The sequence below is a fragment of the Ctenopharyngodon idella genome, chromosome 24 (genome assembly GCF_019924925.1).
Source record: "Ctenopharyngodon idella isolate HZGC_01 chromosome 24, HZGC01, whole genome shotgun sequence".
In the NCBI taxonomy this organism is placed as follows: Eukaryota; Metazoa; Chordata; class Actinopteri; order Cypriniformes; family Xenocyprididae; genus Ctenopharyngodon; species Ctenopharyngodon idella.
Window position 1 is genome coordinate 27,839,787 of NC_067243.1, and position 19,036 is coordinate 27,858,822.

The 19,036-nt window shown below is 38.6% G+C and overlaps 6 protein-coding genes across 8 annotated transcripts in view; all 6 read left to right on the forward strand.

The window, feature by feature from the left end:
• LOC127506760 (histone H4) overlaps positions 1-19,036 on the forward strand; it is a 210,673-nt gene that overhangs the window by 4,782 nt on the left and 186,855 nt on the right. Inside the window, exon 4 of one of the 3 annotated variants that reach the window (XM_051883576.1) lies at positions 255-1,112. The exons of the other annotated variants lie outside the window; for them this stretch is intronic. Within the exon in view, the coding sequence (XP_051739536.1) occupies positions 255-265 (11 nt within the window). The 3' untranslated portion in view covers positions 266-1,112. Of the gene's footprint in view, positions 1-254; positions 1,113-19,036 lie in introns of those variants that run through there. 3 annotated transcript variants of the gene reach the window in all.
• Positions 11,169-11,901, forward strand: LOC127506798 (histone H1-like). Its single transcript, XM_051883628.1, has one exon. It carries the CDS (start codon positions 11,188-11,190, stop codon positions 11,899-11,901), a length of 714 nt encoding a protein of 237 aa, XP_051739588.1. The 5' UTR covers positions 11,169-11,187.
• LOC127506827 (histone H2A-like) lies at positions 12,332-12,958 on the forward strand. The gene has a single exon (XM_051883660.1). The coding sequence runs from the start codon at positions 12,451-12,453 to the stop codon at positions 12,937-12,939; it is 489 nt and encodes a 162-aa protein (XP_051739620.1). The 5' UTR covers positions 12,332-12,450; the 3' UTR covers positions 12,940-12,958.
• Positions 13,757-14,373, forward strand: LOC127506849 (histone H3). Its single transcript, XM_051883685.1, has one exon. The coding sequence runs from the start codon at positions 13,775-13,777 to the stop codon at positions 14,183-14,185; it is 411 nt and encodes a 136-aa protein (XP_051739645.1). The 5' UTR covers positions 13,757-13,774; the 3' UTR covers positions 14,186-14,373.
• LOC127506911 (histone H4) lies at positions 15,057-15,441 on the forward strand. The gene has a single exon (XM_051883756.1). The coding sequence runs from the start codon at positions 15,073-15,075 to the stop codon at positions 15,382-15,384; it is 312 nt and encodes a 103-aa protein (XP_051739716.1). The 5' UTR covers positions 15,057-15,072; the 3' UTR covers positions 15,385-15,441.
• LOC127506890 (histone H2B) lies at positions 16,222-17,277 on the forward strand. The gene has a single exon (XM_051883732.1). It carries the CDS (start codon positions 16,252-16,254, stop codon positions 16,624-16,626), a length of 375 nt encoding a protein of 124 aa, XP_051739692.1. The 5' UTR covers positions 16,222-16,251; the 3' UTR covers positions 16,627-17,277.

A 19,036-nucleotide genomic window follows, 5' to 3' on the forward strand; every position in this document is an offset into this window, starting at 1 on the left:
ATATTAATAGACTCATTAGGGAATAGATAAATATCTCTGCGGGTGTTGAATGACCACTGAGAAGAAGATCAGCAGTACAGTCTAGGCTGAATACTGTGTAGTGAGATGTGATCCTACCTCAGATTCTATATGATTTTAAATATGTGATGGGAGATTTTAGACCTCCATGAATTATGAAAAAATTCAGAACAGGTAAGCTTTATTAAGGTTTCTTGAGTTGAACCACCTTTTTTTTTTTTTTTTTTTTTTCCCAGCACAGTACTGATTGACTTATATGGCTTCCTGACTGCAACAAACACAGGAGAAGGAAAAAAAAAAAAAATTACAACCAAAGGAAATAGCACCCAATCCCTGCAGCCCACATTGTCTGGAAAACAGTCATATTTACACTATTTACAATGCAGTCAAAAGGGAACACACTTGCCACAATGAAAAAAAAAAAAAAAAAAAAGACCAAACTTAGAAATAAACATACAAACTAAGAAATAAACATACACAAATATAAACATACATACAATTATTCTAGAATATAACAACTTTACTTGTGCAAACTCCCTATTAAGACTTAGAGGGAATTCCCATTTTGTGCCTTGGGTTTTCCTTTTCACCTCCCATCTTTTATTTCACCTGGGCAAGACTACAAACCTTCTCACAGAGATTACAAACCAAAGCTTTCTTTTCCCATGTAATGCATCAGCCATGGTCCCACACCAGCTAAACACCCGCTTGCTTCACCTGCTTACAGTAGCCACGCCCCAAACTCTCACTATAGACTGCAACAATCCCCTCCCACTTTTTCAGTGGCATTGGTTTCGAAAGTATTTTTCCATGCATTTGTCACATAGGGATTTTTTTTTATTTTATTTTTTTATTTAATTTGTTAAAGCTTTATAAGCCATGAACCAAGCCAAGCTACAAGGGGAATCATAGTGTTAGAAACTTTGATTTGAAGCAAAAAAAAAAAAAAAACATTTGAAACCCAAACAAAAATACATAGGTACAAGACTGTGTACTGCATGGCTTTAGTGAGGGAAAGAACTACAATCCCATGAAGCATTGTGAACAACATAAACAATAAATAAATAAATAAATAATGGAGAAATATAAAAGTACTCATTTAAACATGTTGATATATATATATATATATATATATATATATATATTAGACCAACTCGATTGCATAATACACAGAGCTTCATGGGATATTGGGTGAAGCTAAAGAGATCTTTAGGTGCATTTGGCTTGTGGCGACTCTTTAATCTTTAGAATTGTCTGTACAACATTATGAGTAATGTAGTTTTTTGCTACTAATTCTGCTGTTAAACATTATAATTTTAAAACTAAGATGAAATAATGTGAGCTGATGGGCTGAAGCAAATACTATTGATTAACAACCTCATAGCTCACAGTAGAGCTGTCTTTAAAGGAGCCTTTGTGGCCAATATGTGCCCTTGATGAGCACTTGTGCGAATCTGCACTGAGGCATTGGCCTTACTGTGAGATCCACAATGAGTTTGAGTTAAAGATGACCATGACATTGCCAGATTCATTTAGAATTATAAAAGAAAAAAAAGAAGAAAAAAAAAAAGACAAGGAGATGTCACAAAGTGAGATCTTGCAGATCTCTGCCTTTCAATTTAAATGTATATTTTTGATTTGGTTGCATTTTTAACACTTTGTTTGGCAGTTTTACATTGTGACCTCATGGTTAAATTATGCCCTACATGTATTTTCCAAGAGTATAACAACACATATAATTAAAATAATACCAAAGAAATTATTTAAAAATATAACCAGTTAATGCCCTGACTATCCAGATTTCCTTTTATTTTGATGAATTTCTTTATTAACATAAAGAGGGCGTTTTTGTTTAGGACAAGGTTTGTGCCTTATCTCAAGAATCAGTGATGTAACTTTTGCCGCTCTAGCGGTTATAAACAAAACTGCATGCGTCTTGCGGAAGAATATTTTAGCCGGAGCTACTTTTCTGTTTATGTTTATGATGAGTCACGCAGGTACACTTTTAAAAAATAACTGTAAATTTTACAGTAAAATACTGGCAGCAGGGTTGCCAGCCAGTTACTGTAATTTTTACAGCAGTCTTACTGTAATTTAATTTACAGAATTTTACTGTAATCTAGAATACAGTAATATTCTGTAAATTAAATTACAGAAACACTACTGTAAACATTACAGTAACTGGCTGGCAACCCTGCTGCCAGTATTTTACTGTAAAATTTACAGTAATTTATGTATTTTGTATACTGCATTTTTACAAAAAATATATTGCATACTGCATTTAACATACTTCTTTAAATAGCAAATACACATTCAAGTAGTTTACTGTGAAAAATACAGCATTTTTTTTTTTAAAGCTGTATTTTCACAGTAAACTACTTGAATGTGTGTATTTGCTATATTTAAAGAATATGTAAAATGCAGTATACAATATATTTTCCCTATTGCTCACTTAATGACTGGCAGCTGCCAATTTTAAATTTAAACTATTAACTGCATAAGCTTTAAACAAATTTTAACTGCATTAAGTGTTGTATAATGCATAACATTTTGAAAAACAGGTCAAAATGTAATATATAACTTTCAAATTTACATGAAAAAATGCCATAAAAAGTGTATTATTTTGAATTTATTTTTTATTTAGAAAATCATTTTATTTTTTAAATTGACATAAAATTGTGTCATGAAAATGTTTTTAAATTACTTATTGGCCATCATGGCCCTTCACACAAAGAAATACGCAAACTGCGTTATAACTATAACTTGACCAACATGGTCATATAAAAACATTTCTTAAAACCCAGATCACTTTCATCACTTCATGAACAGACCAACATGGCCAAACAACAAGTCCAACAAACTTGCGATCAAAAAAGAACAATCTGCTCCAGATGATGTTCCATCCCAGGATTCAAAGAGAGGCTAGAAATATTGAAAGGAACAAAGAGGACAATACATTAGATATATTACAAAACATAATAATACGTTCAGAGACTGATAGAGGGATGACAGATACAGTCAGTAACAGATAGAGGGATGATAGATACAGAAAATCTACCTAAAACCACACAGAAAATGTGGTATGTGGCATAAAATCATTTGAATAAAAAAGAAAATACATATTTTATACTTCAAAACATTTATTGTCATGAATTATATTAATAAGTCAAAGAACAAACTGCACAATATGATTTTAAGCAGTAAAAAAAAAAAAAAAAAAAAAAAAAAAAAACAGGAAATGTCCAGCAAAGAACAGTTTTTTTTTTTTTTTTTTTTTTTCCATTTCATTAGGCAGATAACATTTTAATTTCAAAACTTGAATACAAAACTTGAATATCTGAATATCAAGGGGCCGGGAATCTGACAGACCAGAAGGAATGTTTACAAGTCTGTACTCTTCTACCTTTTCAAAAACGTAAGCATAAAAGTGACAAAATATTTTACATTAACAGTCCTTAAAAAAGCAAACAAAATGTTTTTGTCTAACTTTGGAAATAAATAAACTACTTCACCAAAGACAGACTCATGTACACAACTGGTTGGCAACATCAAAACGCTCCCTGTTCTGTATGTGTGTCCACAAAAACTGACTGAGTTTGACACATGAATTGCCTCTGTTACTTCATCTGCAAAGGAGCACATTTCATTACTTATTTGGTCACCATACTCCAAAGAACGAACAACAACAGGATATGCATTTGGAACACGTTTTATGAGCTAATGGTTCCCCAAATTGCATTTGCTGTACCTGGTTTTTGAAAGCCAGAGTCTTGGATATATTCTAAAAATTGCAAACAGCATGTGTCTGCCATTTGAGGGGATTGTGTTTGGATTCAAATCTCATACACCAAAGTTTAGACAAAGGTCCACACTTAATCATCATGTTTGGTGTGAGATTTTTAGCCGGATAAAGCTCTTTGAACAACTTGTGATGATCTATGATAAGCCGTTTCAGGAATACTGCAAGACCTCTGGTAACAACAGGTGCAAATATAATGCTGCATATCTCTCGTAACAAAATGAACAATTGCCAATGCAAACTTTCAGGATTGACAAGGTCCTCCAAAAGAAAAGGCAAGTTTAGTATGAGACACCACATCTGTGATGCTGTTTGTTTGATTGGTGTCTCAGATTTCGGGTTAGGGATGACACTTGGTTTGTTTTTTGTGTTTAAATACCCATTGTAGCTGGCTATTCTTTCATTCAACTGTTCCAGGGACAACAGTTCTTCTTCAAAAATGTAGTGCTGAAGTAAAAGTTTAACCTCCAAGGCCCAACACCTTCGAGCACATCATGCATTATGTCAACACCTACATTTTCAGTAACATGAAAGTATTCCAAGGCATTCAAGCACGAGTCTTCTTTGATTCCTGTAATGGTTACATCATTTGTGAACTGAGATTGCATATATATATAATATATACCATCAAGAATATTTAAGTACCATTTTGATGAATGCAACACCCACATCCTCTCTCTCTCTGCTGTTTGTAAACAAAGTGTCAGCTAAGTTTGTTCCCGAGTATGCATCATGTGAGACAGAAGGCTCACATGTGAGTTGACCCTGTGTTTATTTAGAGCAGAGAGGGAGAATGTGCAGGTTGCTTGTCAAACTGGTATTTACTTGTGCTCATCTTTTTTTTCTTTCTTGGTTGTTAACAGTGGTACTTGTGCTTATCCTTGATGCCACAAATTCCCAACATTTAAGCTTCTGTACATATGCCATACACAACAACGCTGTAGACTGTTGTGAACGCACTCAGGACCGTTTGCCATGGTTTACAGGTAACAGTTTTAATTATTTATCACAGATTTTACAGAGAAGTTTAAAAAAAGTTTGTAATTTTTTTGTAAATGAAAAAATGGATGACGACTTATATTCAGTTCAAGTTAAAATGGCTGTCAAAGTCAATTAATAATATACTTAAGCAATTAATTATTACTAACCATCATTACAGTTTTCAAGTTGATCCAACAGAGAGGTTACACTCCCTTTCTCCAAAGCGGCAATGTTTTTCAGTTGCGGAATAACTGATGATTCCCATTTTCGGATCAAGAGCTCGCCCTTTTCCATGAAACATCTTTTCAAACTCTGCCTCTATCCAATGTATATAGAATAGCAGAATCCGAGTTATTTCCAGAAAACCAGAGATTTTAAAATTAAAATAATTTGAAATCTCTCTGGTAAATACAAAAAGGAATCTTTTTTTTTTTTTTTACATCTATCATAGTATAATTTGGAATCCATGAAGTGCTACAAATATGACATCGGAACGCGGAAGACTAATTTACCACTGGTTCGGTTAAGATTTTTCCATGGGATTTTTTCAAACAATATGTACTGTACTGTACCTGATACTGTCACAGACACGCCAGGCTCCACCATCCACCAATCACAGCGCACCACTTCTCCTGAGTTCTGATCACCGGCACCTGCACCTCATCACCACCTTTTCAACACCAGTATAAAGAACACTCACACTCACAACCACATTGTCTGGTCTTGTTTGCATCTAAACTTACCTGTATGCTTACCTCAAGGACTCCTACAAAACTACTTACCTGTCTCCAGCGTCTCCTGTTCTCCTCGTGTGATCTCCAGTCTCTGTGTGAGTGTTCTCATTGTTCAACGTCCATCCTCTGCAACGCCATTCAAGATCTTCACGTCTGTAACCACAAAAGGACAGTATCACTTATCTTCACTCCAGTTTATCACCTTTACGTTGCTACATACTCACCTGCACTGCTGTTTTACTCTGCTGGTATCAATAAACATCCCTGTCTGTGATCTCCTGTCTCTGACCCTTCTGTGTTGTAAGAGATACAGGGCTGGGTGAGATGACCAAAAATTATCCTGATAAAATTTTTCCACATCAGTCAATATAGACTCCTGTTTTGCCTTGTACCTTGTGTGTTGCTATAGTTACCCTCATTAGTCCCCATGACTTCTAATCACCAACACCTGTCCCTCATCAGCCCATTGTTAACATGTCTATTTAAACCTCTGTGCTTCAGTAGTTGTTTGTTGGTTGTTGCTCCTGTGCGTGTTCCTGCCGTTGGTCTCGCCTGCTCTCTGTGGATTACTCCTGTTTATGAATTACCTGTTTGTTTGTTTTTTTGTAAGTAAACGTTTGTGCTTGCATTTGTGCTTGCATCTCACTCCGTCTCATGCCTGCTCACACGTTACAGTACTTTTCTGACAGTCAAGAGGTTGTGAGCCCCAGCAAAAGCAATCATTTGAATTTTCACGCCATTCAAATTTTGCAATTATTTTACAAATATTTAGCTGTCTATGCAGTTTTGACATTAAAGTTAACTTGTTAGCAGCCTGCTGAAATGTCATGAAAATATTTCACCATAACGCTTAACGTTCATGTTCAGATCGATTACAACTACACTTTAGACATAATCAATTAAACTAAACTGACTGTAGAAAATGACTTTGACTAAACCCATTATTAACAATGACAACAGCAGAAAATGTATTTTTCGAATATAAATATAAAAGATTTAATGTACAACTTACGAGTCGTCTTAGCAGTCATCCGCAAAAACGCAAGTGACCTTCTCCAAAAAGGCGGTTTCAGCGTGACGTGAGGGGAATTCCCTCAGTGTCAAAATGGCTGCCAATCAAATAAAAGATAGCCTGCTGAAATGTCATGAAAATATTTCCCCATAACGCTTAACTTAACCGTTAATGTTTATTTTCAGATCGAATACATCTACACTTTAGATATAATCAATACAAAGTACATCACAATTACACAATCTTACTACTTTGTTACTGACACCATGCCACTGTTCACTGACAACGTCTAAAATGAGCTAATAGCCTACTGAGTTAACGATACATGGTCGAAAGGTGCGGTCATATTTAATGGCGCTTGGCGGAACTTCACGTGCCATATTCAGTCATTTTAATAGAAAATATTCAGGAAACTACTTCTTTTAAAACGGTATTATGTGTTTGCAGTACTACTTGTACCGCTACACTACTGATGAACAATTATTGATGATTAACCTCTTTGCCCTACGAAATTTTGCATCGTGGGCCGTTCTGTTAGAAACCAAACTAAACTGATGACCAAACCCATTATTAACAATGACAACAGCAGAAAATATTTTTTCGTATTCAAATATAAATATCAACGATTTCAAGTAACGTTACAACTTACCTGAAGAGTCGTCTTAACAGTCACCGTCGCAACTTGTCTCCTCCATTACAAAAATGCAAGTGACCTTCTCTAAAAAGGCAGTTTCAGCATGACGTGAGGGGAATTCACACAAATGGCTGCCAATCAAGTAAAAGATGGCAGGCTATACCATTACGGTTTACAGAAGCCGAAAGTAAATTTTTGCACGGTGCTTAAATTCTGTCATAAATTGCTCACATTCTTTAAGTTCCTAACCCACACGCATTTTGTTCATCTATTCATCCATATCCCACCCAAAAAAGTTCATAAAGAGATAGTTTATTCCAAGTCTTATGAAGAGACACGATTGCTTTATATGATGAACAGATTTAATTTAAGCTTGTCACTTATAAACATTGATCAACGAATATCTCATGGACTGTAAAAAAAAAAAAAAAATAGATCTCACCACAGTGTATGACGCGCGAGTATGGACCTTCCTTTTGCACAGCTCACAGTCAAATCAAGCATGCTTTGCTATGGCCAAATATGAATGACGTAGGCCTATACGTTCACGAAAGTTTATGTGCATAACAGCCAAAATTAAATCTTTTCATGATGTAAGTCGATCTAGTCTCTTCATAAGACTTGTATTTAACCCCTCGATTGATAGATTTATTAAACGATCTCTGCTGAAAAAAACAAAAACAGCAGGTTTTTATGCTGGTAAAGTAGGTTTTGAAGCTGGTATGCTGGTCCTATGCTGGTCCTATGCTGTTCCTAAGCTGGTCCTATGCTGGTCCTAAGCTGGTCCAGGACCAGCATGGACCAGCTTAAGACCAGCATAGGACCAGCATAAACCAGCTCAAACCAGCATTCTTTGTTAATATTAACACAAAACTAAGCAAAGCCACAAAAAAAGAGCACCATCCTAAATGTCCTCACACGGATATGGAAGAGTTACGTTATCTTATGGAAAGATAAACTGTTTCTCTGAAAATAAAAAGGTGGAGAACCTTATTATAAACCTTATTATAAACTTAAGTGCGCTGCTCCGTTGTTTTATCCATTAAGCACAAATAAAAGCCTGACGACGCTAAATGAGTTCAGTTTTCTGATAATATAATTCACATATTAAAGTTTGGCAATAAATTAAATGTAACAACTAAAACTACAATTATAATTATACTAATATTACCTTCTGAGTTGTTTAAGGCAAGTAACTTGTGCTGTTATTTTATCGTTTTACCGGTTATATGACAGAATGTAATATATGTTTTTGTTATATATTTAAATGTTAGTAAATGGATTTGAACTCCGTAGTGGTCTGGGTTCAAACATTCCGACACGCAAAGTGAAGCATTCACGCCCCTGTATTAACCAACATCAGTAATATTACATCTAATGTGAATTAGAAAATCATATACTGACAATATACAACAATGCCATGGTCTCTGGAGAGAGGTTTGGTTAAGTGATATTTACATTCCACGTTCCATGTTGTTGATGGTGACGTCTACCACTGGTTGTGCTGGGTGACAGTGCGGTGGGGAGAGGAGCCAGAATCTGTTTCAACAGCCTTGAACATGAAGCTCTGTGGGATGCTGATCTCCTGAAGCACCAAAGGGTCCTAAAATCTGGAAAACACCGATGAGGCCCTGACGTAGGTGCAGAAGGTCCTTAACAATCTGGAAAATGCAGACGAAGGTACCTTGAAGTGAAGGTTTGCTCTCCTGACCTTGTTGCAAATGTCTCTGTGTGTCTTCTGCCTCTCTGGGCCAGACACTCAGAACTTGGTCAATCCGCTTTTGTCTCTCTGGAGTCGTTACTGTCTCGCTGGACGAAAACTCTGAATGTAGTCTTTGTTAATGTCTCTTTCCTCACTTGCTGGAGGCTCAGAACGTGGTTGTATCTGTTGCTGCCTCACAAGCTGTAGACTCAGATCATGGGATCTGTTGTTGTCTCTCTGGACGAACCAGAGGCTCAGAATGTTACAATGTATCTGTTATGTCCCAGCTTCACATGCCAGGACTCAGAACGGCATATCTGTTATGTCTCACCCGATAGGAGATGAGGAGGAGATTGTAATTTCACGAGTTCACACTCACAAATAATCTGTTGTGGCGATACCATTAACACAATTCATGTCGTTTTCACACAAAATGTAATCAATGAACACATTTCTAAAATGCTTAAATTTTCTTTTCATATAAGCTTACCCCATACCAAAATCAAGGATCCTTCTCATCTTACTTGCAAATGCTTAAACACATCAAATCAGAAATGAAGACCCAATCATTAAATATAGTATAAACCCACAACAGCAGCTCAGAAATATTGAAAAAATATATAAAACAAATACTGAAACAATTGATAAGCATTTTTAATTGGCAGATGACTGAAATATTGAGAAATAGCAGATTCCAATCTCAGTTGGAGGCATAGTCAGGTGTGAAGTTCTTTCCATTACATGAACATACAGTAAAATAGGACTCTTTGAATCGGTCTTGTTCAGTGTGGATGAAGAACAACACAGAGGAGCAGAGTGAGAAAATAATGTCTGAGTAAGGGAGAGGAATAGATTAAGGAGGAGAGGAGAAGTTGGATTAGGACAAGGGAGAAGAAGAGGTATGGGAGAAAAGAATGTGTGCTGGACTGTGCATCTTTATGGTTTTCCCGCTCACACATGTGGAACCTGCTTATTTCTGCCATGAATATAACATAAAAAAGGTAATTGTGTCTTTTTATCTCACAATTCTGTGTAATAACCGATGTTCTCGAATCCAAGAAACACCTTTAGGAATAAGTCGTAAACTTCTAAACAACTAAGGCCCAACAAAACTGCATTTTGAAAATGTTGAATGTTTAAATTCAAAATGTTAGTTTAACATCATTGTATAGTTAACATCAGCTCTTCAGCTTCAGTGTCCTTCAGACTTTAGTACCAATCCCAGTTTAACCCGCCTGTGTAATTCTGAACACCTTCGTTATCTTGATCTAGTGTGTTTGTTTAGGGTTAGAGCCAAACTACTATATAGCCTGACCAAAACCCCAACATCTGTGCAAATATCAAACATATAGTGTAAATAATACGACTATTTTATGAATTAGCATTTTATAGTGCTTAATTCAGAATATAACAAAATTACAATCAGTGACCTGTGCTTTATTATTTAGATGTATTCATTTAGCAGATGATTTTATCCAAAGAGACTTATGAAGGAACACCGTATTAAGGAGGCAATGGCACAAGAAATGCAGCAATACAAAGTTTCAAACATTGTCCAGAAAAGTGCAAGCTAGAACAAGGAGGGAAATTAGAAAAATAAGTTGCTATGGCTTACTTTAAATGAGCAAATCATTCAGATGAGCTTCAACACAATCCTCATTCACTTGTTGAAAACTGAGATGAATGACAAAAAAGGTGAAACATATGACGATTTACATTTTAATTTAACTGATATGATGTACATCAGCTTATGAAAACGTAAATTTAAAACATTATTTGCGTGATGAGATGTAGTATTATTATTATTATTATTATAAGGACAGATCTGCTGAGCGAAGATGAGGGCCAGACAGGAGAGTCACAAACAGACTCGGATTCTCCGGATGATGTTCGTGTGCTTCAAGCTGCCCAAAACAACAGCTGTATGAAAGCCTCCTCACGCCCCTCACTAATGCTGATTTCATTAAAGTCGCATTCAGACTGTTTGCTGAACACACAGCGGACGCGTTCAGGCTTTTATCAACGTTTCCATTAAAACGAGGGCTCAAATGTACACGCGGCTTTTCCCCGTGGCTGATGCTCGCCTTGGATTTGGTCTGACGGAGGCAAAAGAAACATTTCCTCTCCGCGTATTTTAGTCTCCAGTGAAAGCTCAGAACCTCTGCTCGGTGCTCACTTTGTTTTGACTGCGACAAACTATTTTACCACTCCAGTTTTGTCCCAAATGTAAGAGAAGAAAACACAAACGCGAGAGGCTCGTGAAGACGCAGATACGCCGAGCACGGCGGTTGAGTCTATAAGGTTCTCATGTGTTATTTAAGAGCGCAGCGGCGCTCGAGCGCTGTTCATTGCCGAAATCACACAGTGTTTGATACAGCACAGATCCGATCCGAGAGAGATATGGCAGAAACCGCTCCAGCACCGGCTGCTGCAGCCCCGGCCAAAGCGCCCAAGAAGAAGTCAGCTGCGAAAGCCAAGAAAGCAGGTCCAAGCGTCGGTGAGCTCATCGTCAAAGCTGTGTCCGCATCCAAGGAGAGGAGTGGCGTGTCCCTCGCCGCCCTGAAGAAGGCTATCGCCGCCAGCGGCTACGACGTGGAGAAGAACAACTCCCGCGTTAAGATCGCCATCAAGAACCTGGTGACTAAAGGCACCCTGGTGCAGGTCAAAGGGACCGGCGCTTCGGGCTCATTCAAGCTCAACAAGCAGCAAGCCGAGCCCAAGAAGAAGCCGGCCAAGAAAGCGGCTCCTAAAGCGAAGAAGCCCGCGGCCAAGAAACCCGCTGCTGCCAAGAAGCCCAAGAGCGCAGCGGCAAAGAAGCCCGCCGCAAAGAAATCGCCCAAGAAGGCCAAGAAACCCGCCGCCACAGCCGCCAAGAAGGCGACGAAGAGCCCCAAGAAGGCAAAGAAGCCAGCAGCCGCTAAGAAAGCAGCCAAGAGCCCCAAAAAAGCCAAGGCGGCTAAACCTAAGGCGGCAAAGCCTAAAGCCGCCAAGCCTAAAAAGGCAGCGCCCAAAAAGAAATAAAGTCTTTACAGTTTCTCCTCAACGGCTCTTTTAAGAGCCACCCACTAACTCCGACAAAAAAGAGCAAAACCAGTGTATAATAATGTACTGTTGAAAGTAGATAACCAAGATGTGATTTAGACTCGTGCAATTAGAACATTTTTAAAGACCGTTTTTATATATAAAAAAATTGATTATATGGGTTCAGACAGTGATCAGTCCAAATGCGATGTTGTAGAATAAAGTACAGACAGAATATTTACACACAACACTCCGCTGGAAAATTCTAACAATACAACAGTGAAAACACTCCAATATTACAACAGGAACATAATACTGTACAGTATCAGATCAACGTGCACAGAATACACAGTGTGAAAGGTGTAGCACTTTTGGTAGGAACAGCGAACAATATCCATTTTTGTACTTGTAAGTTTTCTATAACAAATATTTCAGTGGTTTCATCTCCTCCGTCACAAATACTTGTGCATAATTATTCCCGCCAGAAAGGGGGTTGGGCTTTGGAGGGAAGTTCAGTGATTGGTTTGAATCTTTATAGACTCTAAACCAATGGGTGACTGGCACTCTTGTTTAAAGACAGCAAGTGGAGCCACGAAAACTCATTCTTCTGTTTTTATTTGCGAAGCTTGTAGTAAATTATCTGGACTGAAAATGAGTGGAAGAGGTAAAACCGGTGGCAAAGCTAGAGCCAAGGCTAAGACTCGCTCATCCAGGGCAGGACTGCAGTTCCCTGTCGGCCGTGTTCACAGGCTTCTCCGCAAAGGCAACTACGCCGAGCGCGTCGGTGCTGGTGCTCCTGTTTATCTGGCGGCTGTGCTCGAGTATCTTACCGCTGAGATCCTGGAGTTGGCTGGAAATGCCGCTCGGGACAACAAGAAGACCCGCATCATCCCCCGTCATCTGCAGCTGGCGGTGCGTAACGACGAAGAGTTGAACAAACTTCTGGGCGGAGTGACCATCGCTCAGGGCGGTGTGCTGCCCAACATCCAGGCTGTGCTGCTGCCCAAGAAGACCGAGAAACCCGCCAAATCCAAATAAGGGGATTCAGTCTGTTTCATTGAAACACAAAGGCTCTTTTAAGAGCCACCCATTTTATCTGAGAGAGAGCGCTTTTCTTAATGTTTACAAGCACAAACCCGTTTGGTTGAGGGGAGAAAAAAGTCCCATCAAGTCAGTCAAATACGCGATTACAAATATTACCGTACAAGCCCCAATGTGTGCATTCTTGTTACAAGGGCATTATGATCCCCTGATGTGTCTGTAGAGATCGTTGTTTAGGAGCTAGGCGTGTAGGATTCCCACCCATGTCCCCTATAATTAAAATACTGTCTGCCAGGCTCTGCTAATGTACTGTGTTATTTTAATAGGTTATTCTAAATAAAAAGCAACGTGCGTATCATGTCAGGGTAACAGAAATTGGTCTATGTTACTCTGGGTCTTTTGCTCTTTATTATCACGGCCGCACGCTGCTATATGTATTTACGGGACGGATGACTCTGGTGTCTGGCTGCCGTGCTTCTATACAGATCCAAAATCTGCACAACCACTAGGAACTGAGGCGAGTATTTCAGAACAAATAAATACAACAATGTGAGTATAAAGCTCATGGAGGTGTCATGTAAACCGTTTGTTTGATGCGCAAAGTATTAAACAGATCAAAGCACACTGAGCGGGAAACCCTCTGCTTGTTTGAAAGAGGGAGCGTTCAGTCATTGGCTAGCAGTCATAAGCGTACATCATACATTAGCCAATCACAAGCCTCGGCACCCGAGACACTGTGAGCTCATGGCACCGCAATGCTTTAAAAGCAGGCGTGTAACATAAATGCGCATTTCCAGCGTACGCAGGACAGAAAGAGAAAAAGGCTACAGCAATGGCAAGAACCAAGCAGACCGCTCGTAAATCCACCGGTGGCAAAGCACCACGGAAGCAGCTCGCTACCAAAGCCGCCCGTAAGAGCGCTCCAGCCACCGGCGGTGTCAAGAAGCCCCATCGTTACAGGCCCGGGACCGTGGCTCTCCGAGAGATCCGCCGTTATCAGAAGTCCACCGAGCTGCTGATCCGCAAACTGCCCTTCCAGCGGCTAGTGAGAGAAATCGCTCAGGACTTCAAGACAGATCTGCGCTTCCAGAGCTCCGCTGTGATGGCCCTGCAGGAGGCCAGCGAGGCTTATTTGGTCGGTCTGTTTGAGGACACCAATCTGTGCGCCATCCACGCCAAGAGGGTCACCATCATGCCCAAAGACATTCAGCTGGCCCGCCGTATCCGCGGAGAGCGCGCCTAAACCCGCATCAGCCACATCAAACCCCAAAGGCTCTTTTAAGAGCCACCAAAATTACACTGAATGAGACCATTTCCAGTTTAACGCATAATATGAGTCAAAAATTGTATTCTTTCGCTCCCTTGAGATTGCTGGGTCTTCCTTGTGCAGGACAGTGGATCTCAAGCCTTGAGGTTTAAGATGAGACCGTTGAACAGTAAAAACACAAATTTAAATGCTTCAGTATTAGACATGTCATACACGAACCTTTTTTTTTTTTTTTTTTTTTTTTTGCATCGCATAAAACAAATATTGATTTATATATACATCTTTATAGAGCAGGGAGATACAACTCATGCAAATATATCTTTGAATATGGTATATTTCTAGACTATTTTCTACTTTTGCCTGTTTAAGGGTTAAAATGTACAGTCAGTAAAGTTGTGACAGAGTATCAAACGTAATCCTGCATTCATCATTGCAGTTTTAATACAATAATTTTGTCTGCGTCTCTAGTGTTTGAGTTCTCTAAATTAAAATATACATGTACAAACACATAGGCATAAGCAGAAGATATAACAGATGCGCCACTCTATTATTTAAAAATTTTACTTCAATATTGTGATATGACGTCTTGTGTCCCTCTTCCTAAGTAGAATACCACTTTATTAAACATCAAACAGAACTATTGTAAATTACTATCTTTGTGAAATAAATTTTATGAAACCTGACATTTAACATGAAAAACGTCAGGGGGAATAAATCACATGTGCTCTTGCTACTTTGGGGGAGGGGTGTGCGCCTTGTGACGCGGCGTTGGTTCCTCTCAGGTCCTGTAAGCAAATGTAAAAGGCCTCCTAGTAACACTCATGAGCCATTCTTTATCATCATTTGATAGAGTTTTGTTAAACATGTCTGGAAGAGGCAAAGGCGGTAAAGGACTCGGAAAAGGAGGCGCCAAGCGTCATCGTAAAGTTTTGCGCGATAACATCCAGGGAATCACCAAACCCGCCATCCGTCGTCTCGCTCGCCGTGGCGGTGTCAAGCGCATCTCCGGTCTGATCTACGAGGAGACCCGCGGAGTGTTGAAGGTGTTTCTGGAGAATGTGATCCGCGATGCCGTCACCTACACCGAGCACGCCAAGAGAAAGACTGTGACCGCCATGGATGTTGTGTACGCGCTGAAGCGACAGGGACGCACCCTGTATGGCTTTGGAGGTTAAAACGCCTGAAACCAAGAAAAACTACACAAACCCAACGGCTCTTTTAAGAGCCACCCACTCTGTCACATAAAGAGTCCAATGTTTTATCCGTGTCGACCACACACACTTAATTACAAAAAGCCTTTTTTTGATGTGTTCTGAATCCAGATTGAACTTCAGCAAAGTTCACTAAACTGGTAAATAACGTTTAACAGTAACGCCTCGTCAAGTTGTCTTTAACAGAGCTATGATTTCTAAAATATGAATGTTGCTTTAAATAACGCACGAAGTCTATTTGTTTTTGTATTACAGTCTTTATTAATTTAGCAGATACAAAACGAACATTAAAATAAAACCAAAGTTAGCAGAAGTGGAAATGCAGAAAACAAAAATGTTATTTATTTTACGCAAAAAGTCAAATGGGTTTTTATTTACTATCCTGGTAGCTGAAACAGTTAAACATTTTCATTAATCAAAACGTTCCTAGGAAAAAGTGTTTGTAAAGTTGGTCTGACTTATTTTTTTCCTTCCAAACTCCCTCAATGGCTCTATAATGGTGTTTTAATTACACGATGGTTCACAATATTTGTCTAGCATCGCTTATTTTCTCAAACCAATAATAAAAGAGCGGGAAACGAAACAAAGGAAACAGTCAGGGTGTAGTTCAAACATTGAGCGGTTGGCGGCGGCGCACATGATTGGCCCTTATTCCGCTCGTGATGCTTTGAGTTGTCCAATGAAATACGAGTTTATGGGTTTGGCCTATTAAAAGAGGCAATCAGATAGTTCCCGTATCTCTTTGAAAATTAGCATAGGGCATTAAAATAAACGTCGATGTAGTGCTCCTGAGTTCACATTGATTTGTCAAGTTTGTGCTCAAGTTGAATCATGCCTGAACCAGCGAAGTCTGCGCCTAAGAAGGGCTCCAAGAAGGCCGTCACCAAGACCGCCGGTAAGGGAGGAAAGAAGCGCAAGAGGTCCAGGAAGGAGAGTTATGCTATCTACGTTTATAAAGTCCTGAAGCAGGTTCATCCTGACACCGGCATCTCTTCCAAGGCGATGGGCATCATGAACTCTTTCGTCAACGACATCTTCGAGCGCATCGCCGGTGAGTCGTCTCGTCTCGCTCACTACAACAAGCGCTCCACCATCACTTCTAGAGAGATCCAGACCGCCGTGCGTCTGCTGCTGCCCGGAGAGCTGGCCAAACACGCCGTGTCCGAGGGCACCAAGGCAGTGACCAAGTACACCAGCTCCAAGTAGAGATTCAACCGAGACTATCAGCGACCCAAAGGCTCTTTTAAGAGCCACCCATATTTTCAGTTAAAAGAGACTATTTGTGTTTCGGTAATTATAAGTAGCTTATGTTTGCCGGCCTTTATTTTTGGGGGTTCGTATGAGGATTTTGAAAATCTGGCTTTTAGTGAATTAGATCAATCTGCAAAAACAAGAGCTTAATTAGGTTAGTATAATGTAAAAAGAATGCTCCAACTTTGTGTGTAAATATATATTAGATTTGCATTGCTTAAAACGTCCATAAAATGAAAACGACTTTAGTTCTTGTAACTTGTTTTTTGCCTTTTGAGCTGCTTTTATAAAATAAGCTTTACATGTTTGTGTTATTTCAAATAACATAATGAACTTTTTTTTTTTTTTAATTATTAACCTTGAAATGTTTAATCAGTGATGCAAAATACTATACCAATTATAAGCCTATGTCTTGTTCCTGCAAATAATGATTCTGTTTCAGTGAAAAACAACTAAATATTCCAAAGTAATAAGTATGAAAATGAAGTGTATAACTAAAATACCTTCAGTGTTTTCAAAAGTTTGTTACATTTATTTGCAACTTACAAATGAGTTACTGTACTAATAGTTTAACTTAAATTAGTAACATTAAAAAAATTAATGTTCTTTTTCTGTGTTCCTTCCAGACTTGGGTTGAAGAGAGTTGTTACAAAATCCTGTTTAGGAAATACTGCATCCCTAATGGAATTTTTACAGAAAAGTTTTCAGTTTTTTCTTCCTTTCCTGAAACCCATTTTTACTTTTGTGATTTTACCTCTAAATTTTGTGGGTGTGTGTTTAATTGGTTTTCATTTATGACTGTTTGTGTTTCCACTCAGATGCTTTCTTCTGTTTACTATTTTACTACACATCAAACAAACAGTGAGTGTACAAGACATCCCTCTAGACTTCATACTCTCATTTCTGTATTTATTTATCCTGAAATATTTACCTTATTGGTTGTGTGGAATTTAGATTAGAACAAAATCACTTTACTACCTGGTTAAAAGCACTGCAACCAGCAACCAGATCTCTATCAATCAGACACATTACAAGATCATCATGTGTTCATGTGGCCGCTACAATTGTATCTGTAATTTTTTTAAATTGTCAGAACAATCATAAATTTAATTGGTTTGATGGGATGTTTTTTTTTTTTTTTTTTTTTTTCCCTCAACCCACTGTGTTTATGGTGTTTGTAAATATTAACAGTTAATAATTAATAGTTATATAATATTAATAATTAAAGTGCTCTCTCTAAACACTTGAATTATGTGTTCATGACAGTCACACACACCTTGTGGTTATTAGGGGTTCAAGCACAAAGTGCTGAAACCCTATTGTATTTGTAAGGATTTTTATTATTATTCTTCTGCTGTAAAACTGATCGTGCAGCCCAAACCGTAAGTGCTAGAGACTTTGTCAGATGATAGGTCAGAGATCGAGGAGAGGTTGACAGAGTATGACCTCAATCGGCCAATAGGTGGCACTACAGCGATCAAAAGTTGTAAATCGCTAATAACTCCTAGACCTTTTGTCCTAGAATCAAGTGTCTTATATCATTGGAATCTTTGGCTCAAAAAAAATGTCCGCCACTTTAAATTTTGTCCAAAACCTACTTTTGCGAACTAGTCCTAGGTTTTTCGCCTGATCGGAACCAAACCAGTGCAGAAATGTTTTCTGTAGTGTGAATATCAATAATTATCAAATAAAAAAAAAAGTTGAAATTTTGATTCACGGTTGCTAAGGGGCGCCAAAACGTACGATGTGGGCGGAGCCACTTTTACTAAAATGGCTATAACTCAAGAACGAAATGAGATATTCGCACCAAACTCGGTACACATATGTAGGGGCTAAATTTTTGGTCACAATAAAAAAAAATTGAGGCGATTGGCCACTAGGTGGCGCTATAACACGAGAAAAAAAAAAAAAAAACATGAAAACAGCTATAACTATGCAGCCGTTAGCCCGATCGACTTGAAATTTGGCATGCAGTGTCTTGGTCCAAGGGGGCATGATATTCTATGAGGACATTGGTGTATCTCAAAAAACATGGCCGCTATCGGAACACCTATTAGACAAGGTTAACGGAGGCAGATCGGAACGAAACTCGGTGTGCATGATCAACTCATGGGCCTAGAGGTCTGTAAGAATTTTGAAAGAAATCGGCCACTAGTTGGTGCTAACGAGATTTTACGCCTCTGTAATCACGTGGTGTTTCACAGATCCACACAATATGCATATCATTTGATAGATCTCCTCATGCTGAACAACTTTGCCTCAAGAACCAATGCTGTCATTTACATAATGGGTGTGGCCAAATATACTCAAAAGCCTATAAATCATTAATGAAAACTCAGAACTTCACAAAAAAAAAAAAAAAAAA

Coding starts and splice junctions, on each gene's coding strand:
- LOC127506827 (XM_051883660.1), top strand. CDS start 12,451: ATGGGTGACTGGCACTCTTGTTTAAAGACAGCAAGTGGAGCCACGAAA.
- LOC127506890 (XM_051883732.1), top strand. CDS start 16,252: ATGCCTGAACCAGCGAAGTCTGCGCCTAAGAAGGGCTCCAAGAAGGCC.
- LOC127506911 (XM_051883756.1), top strand. CDS start 15,073: ATGTCTGGAAGAGGCAAAGGCGGTAAAGGACTCGGAAAAGGAGGCGCC.
- LOC127506798 (XM_051883628.1), top strand. CDS start 11,188: ATGTGTTATTTAAGAGCGCAGCGGCGCTCGAGCGCTGTTCATTGCCGA.
- LOC127506849 (XM_051883685.1), top strand. CDS start 13,775: ATGGCAAGAACCAAGCAGACCGCTCGTAAATCCACCGGTGGCAAAGCA.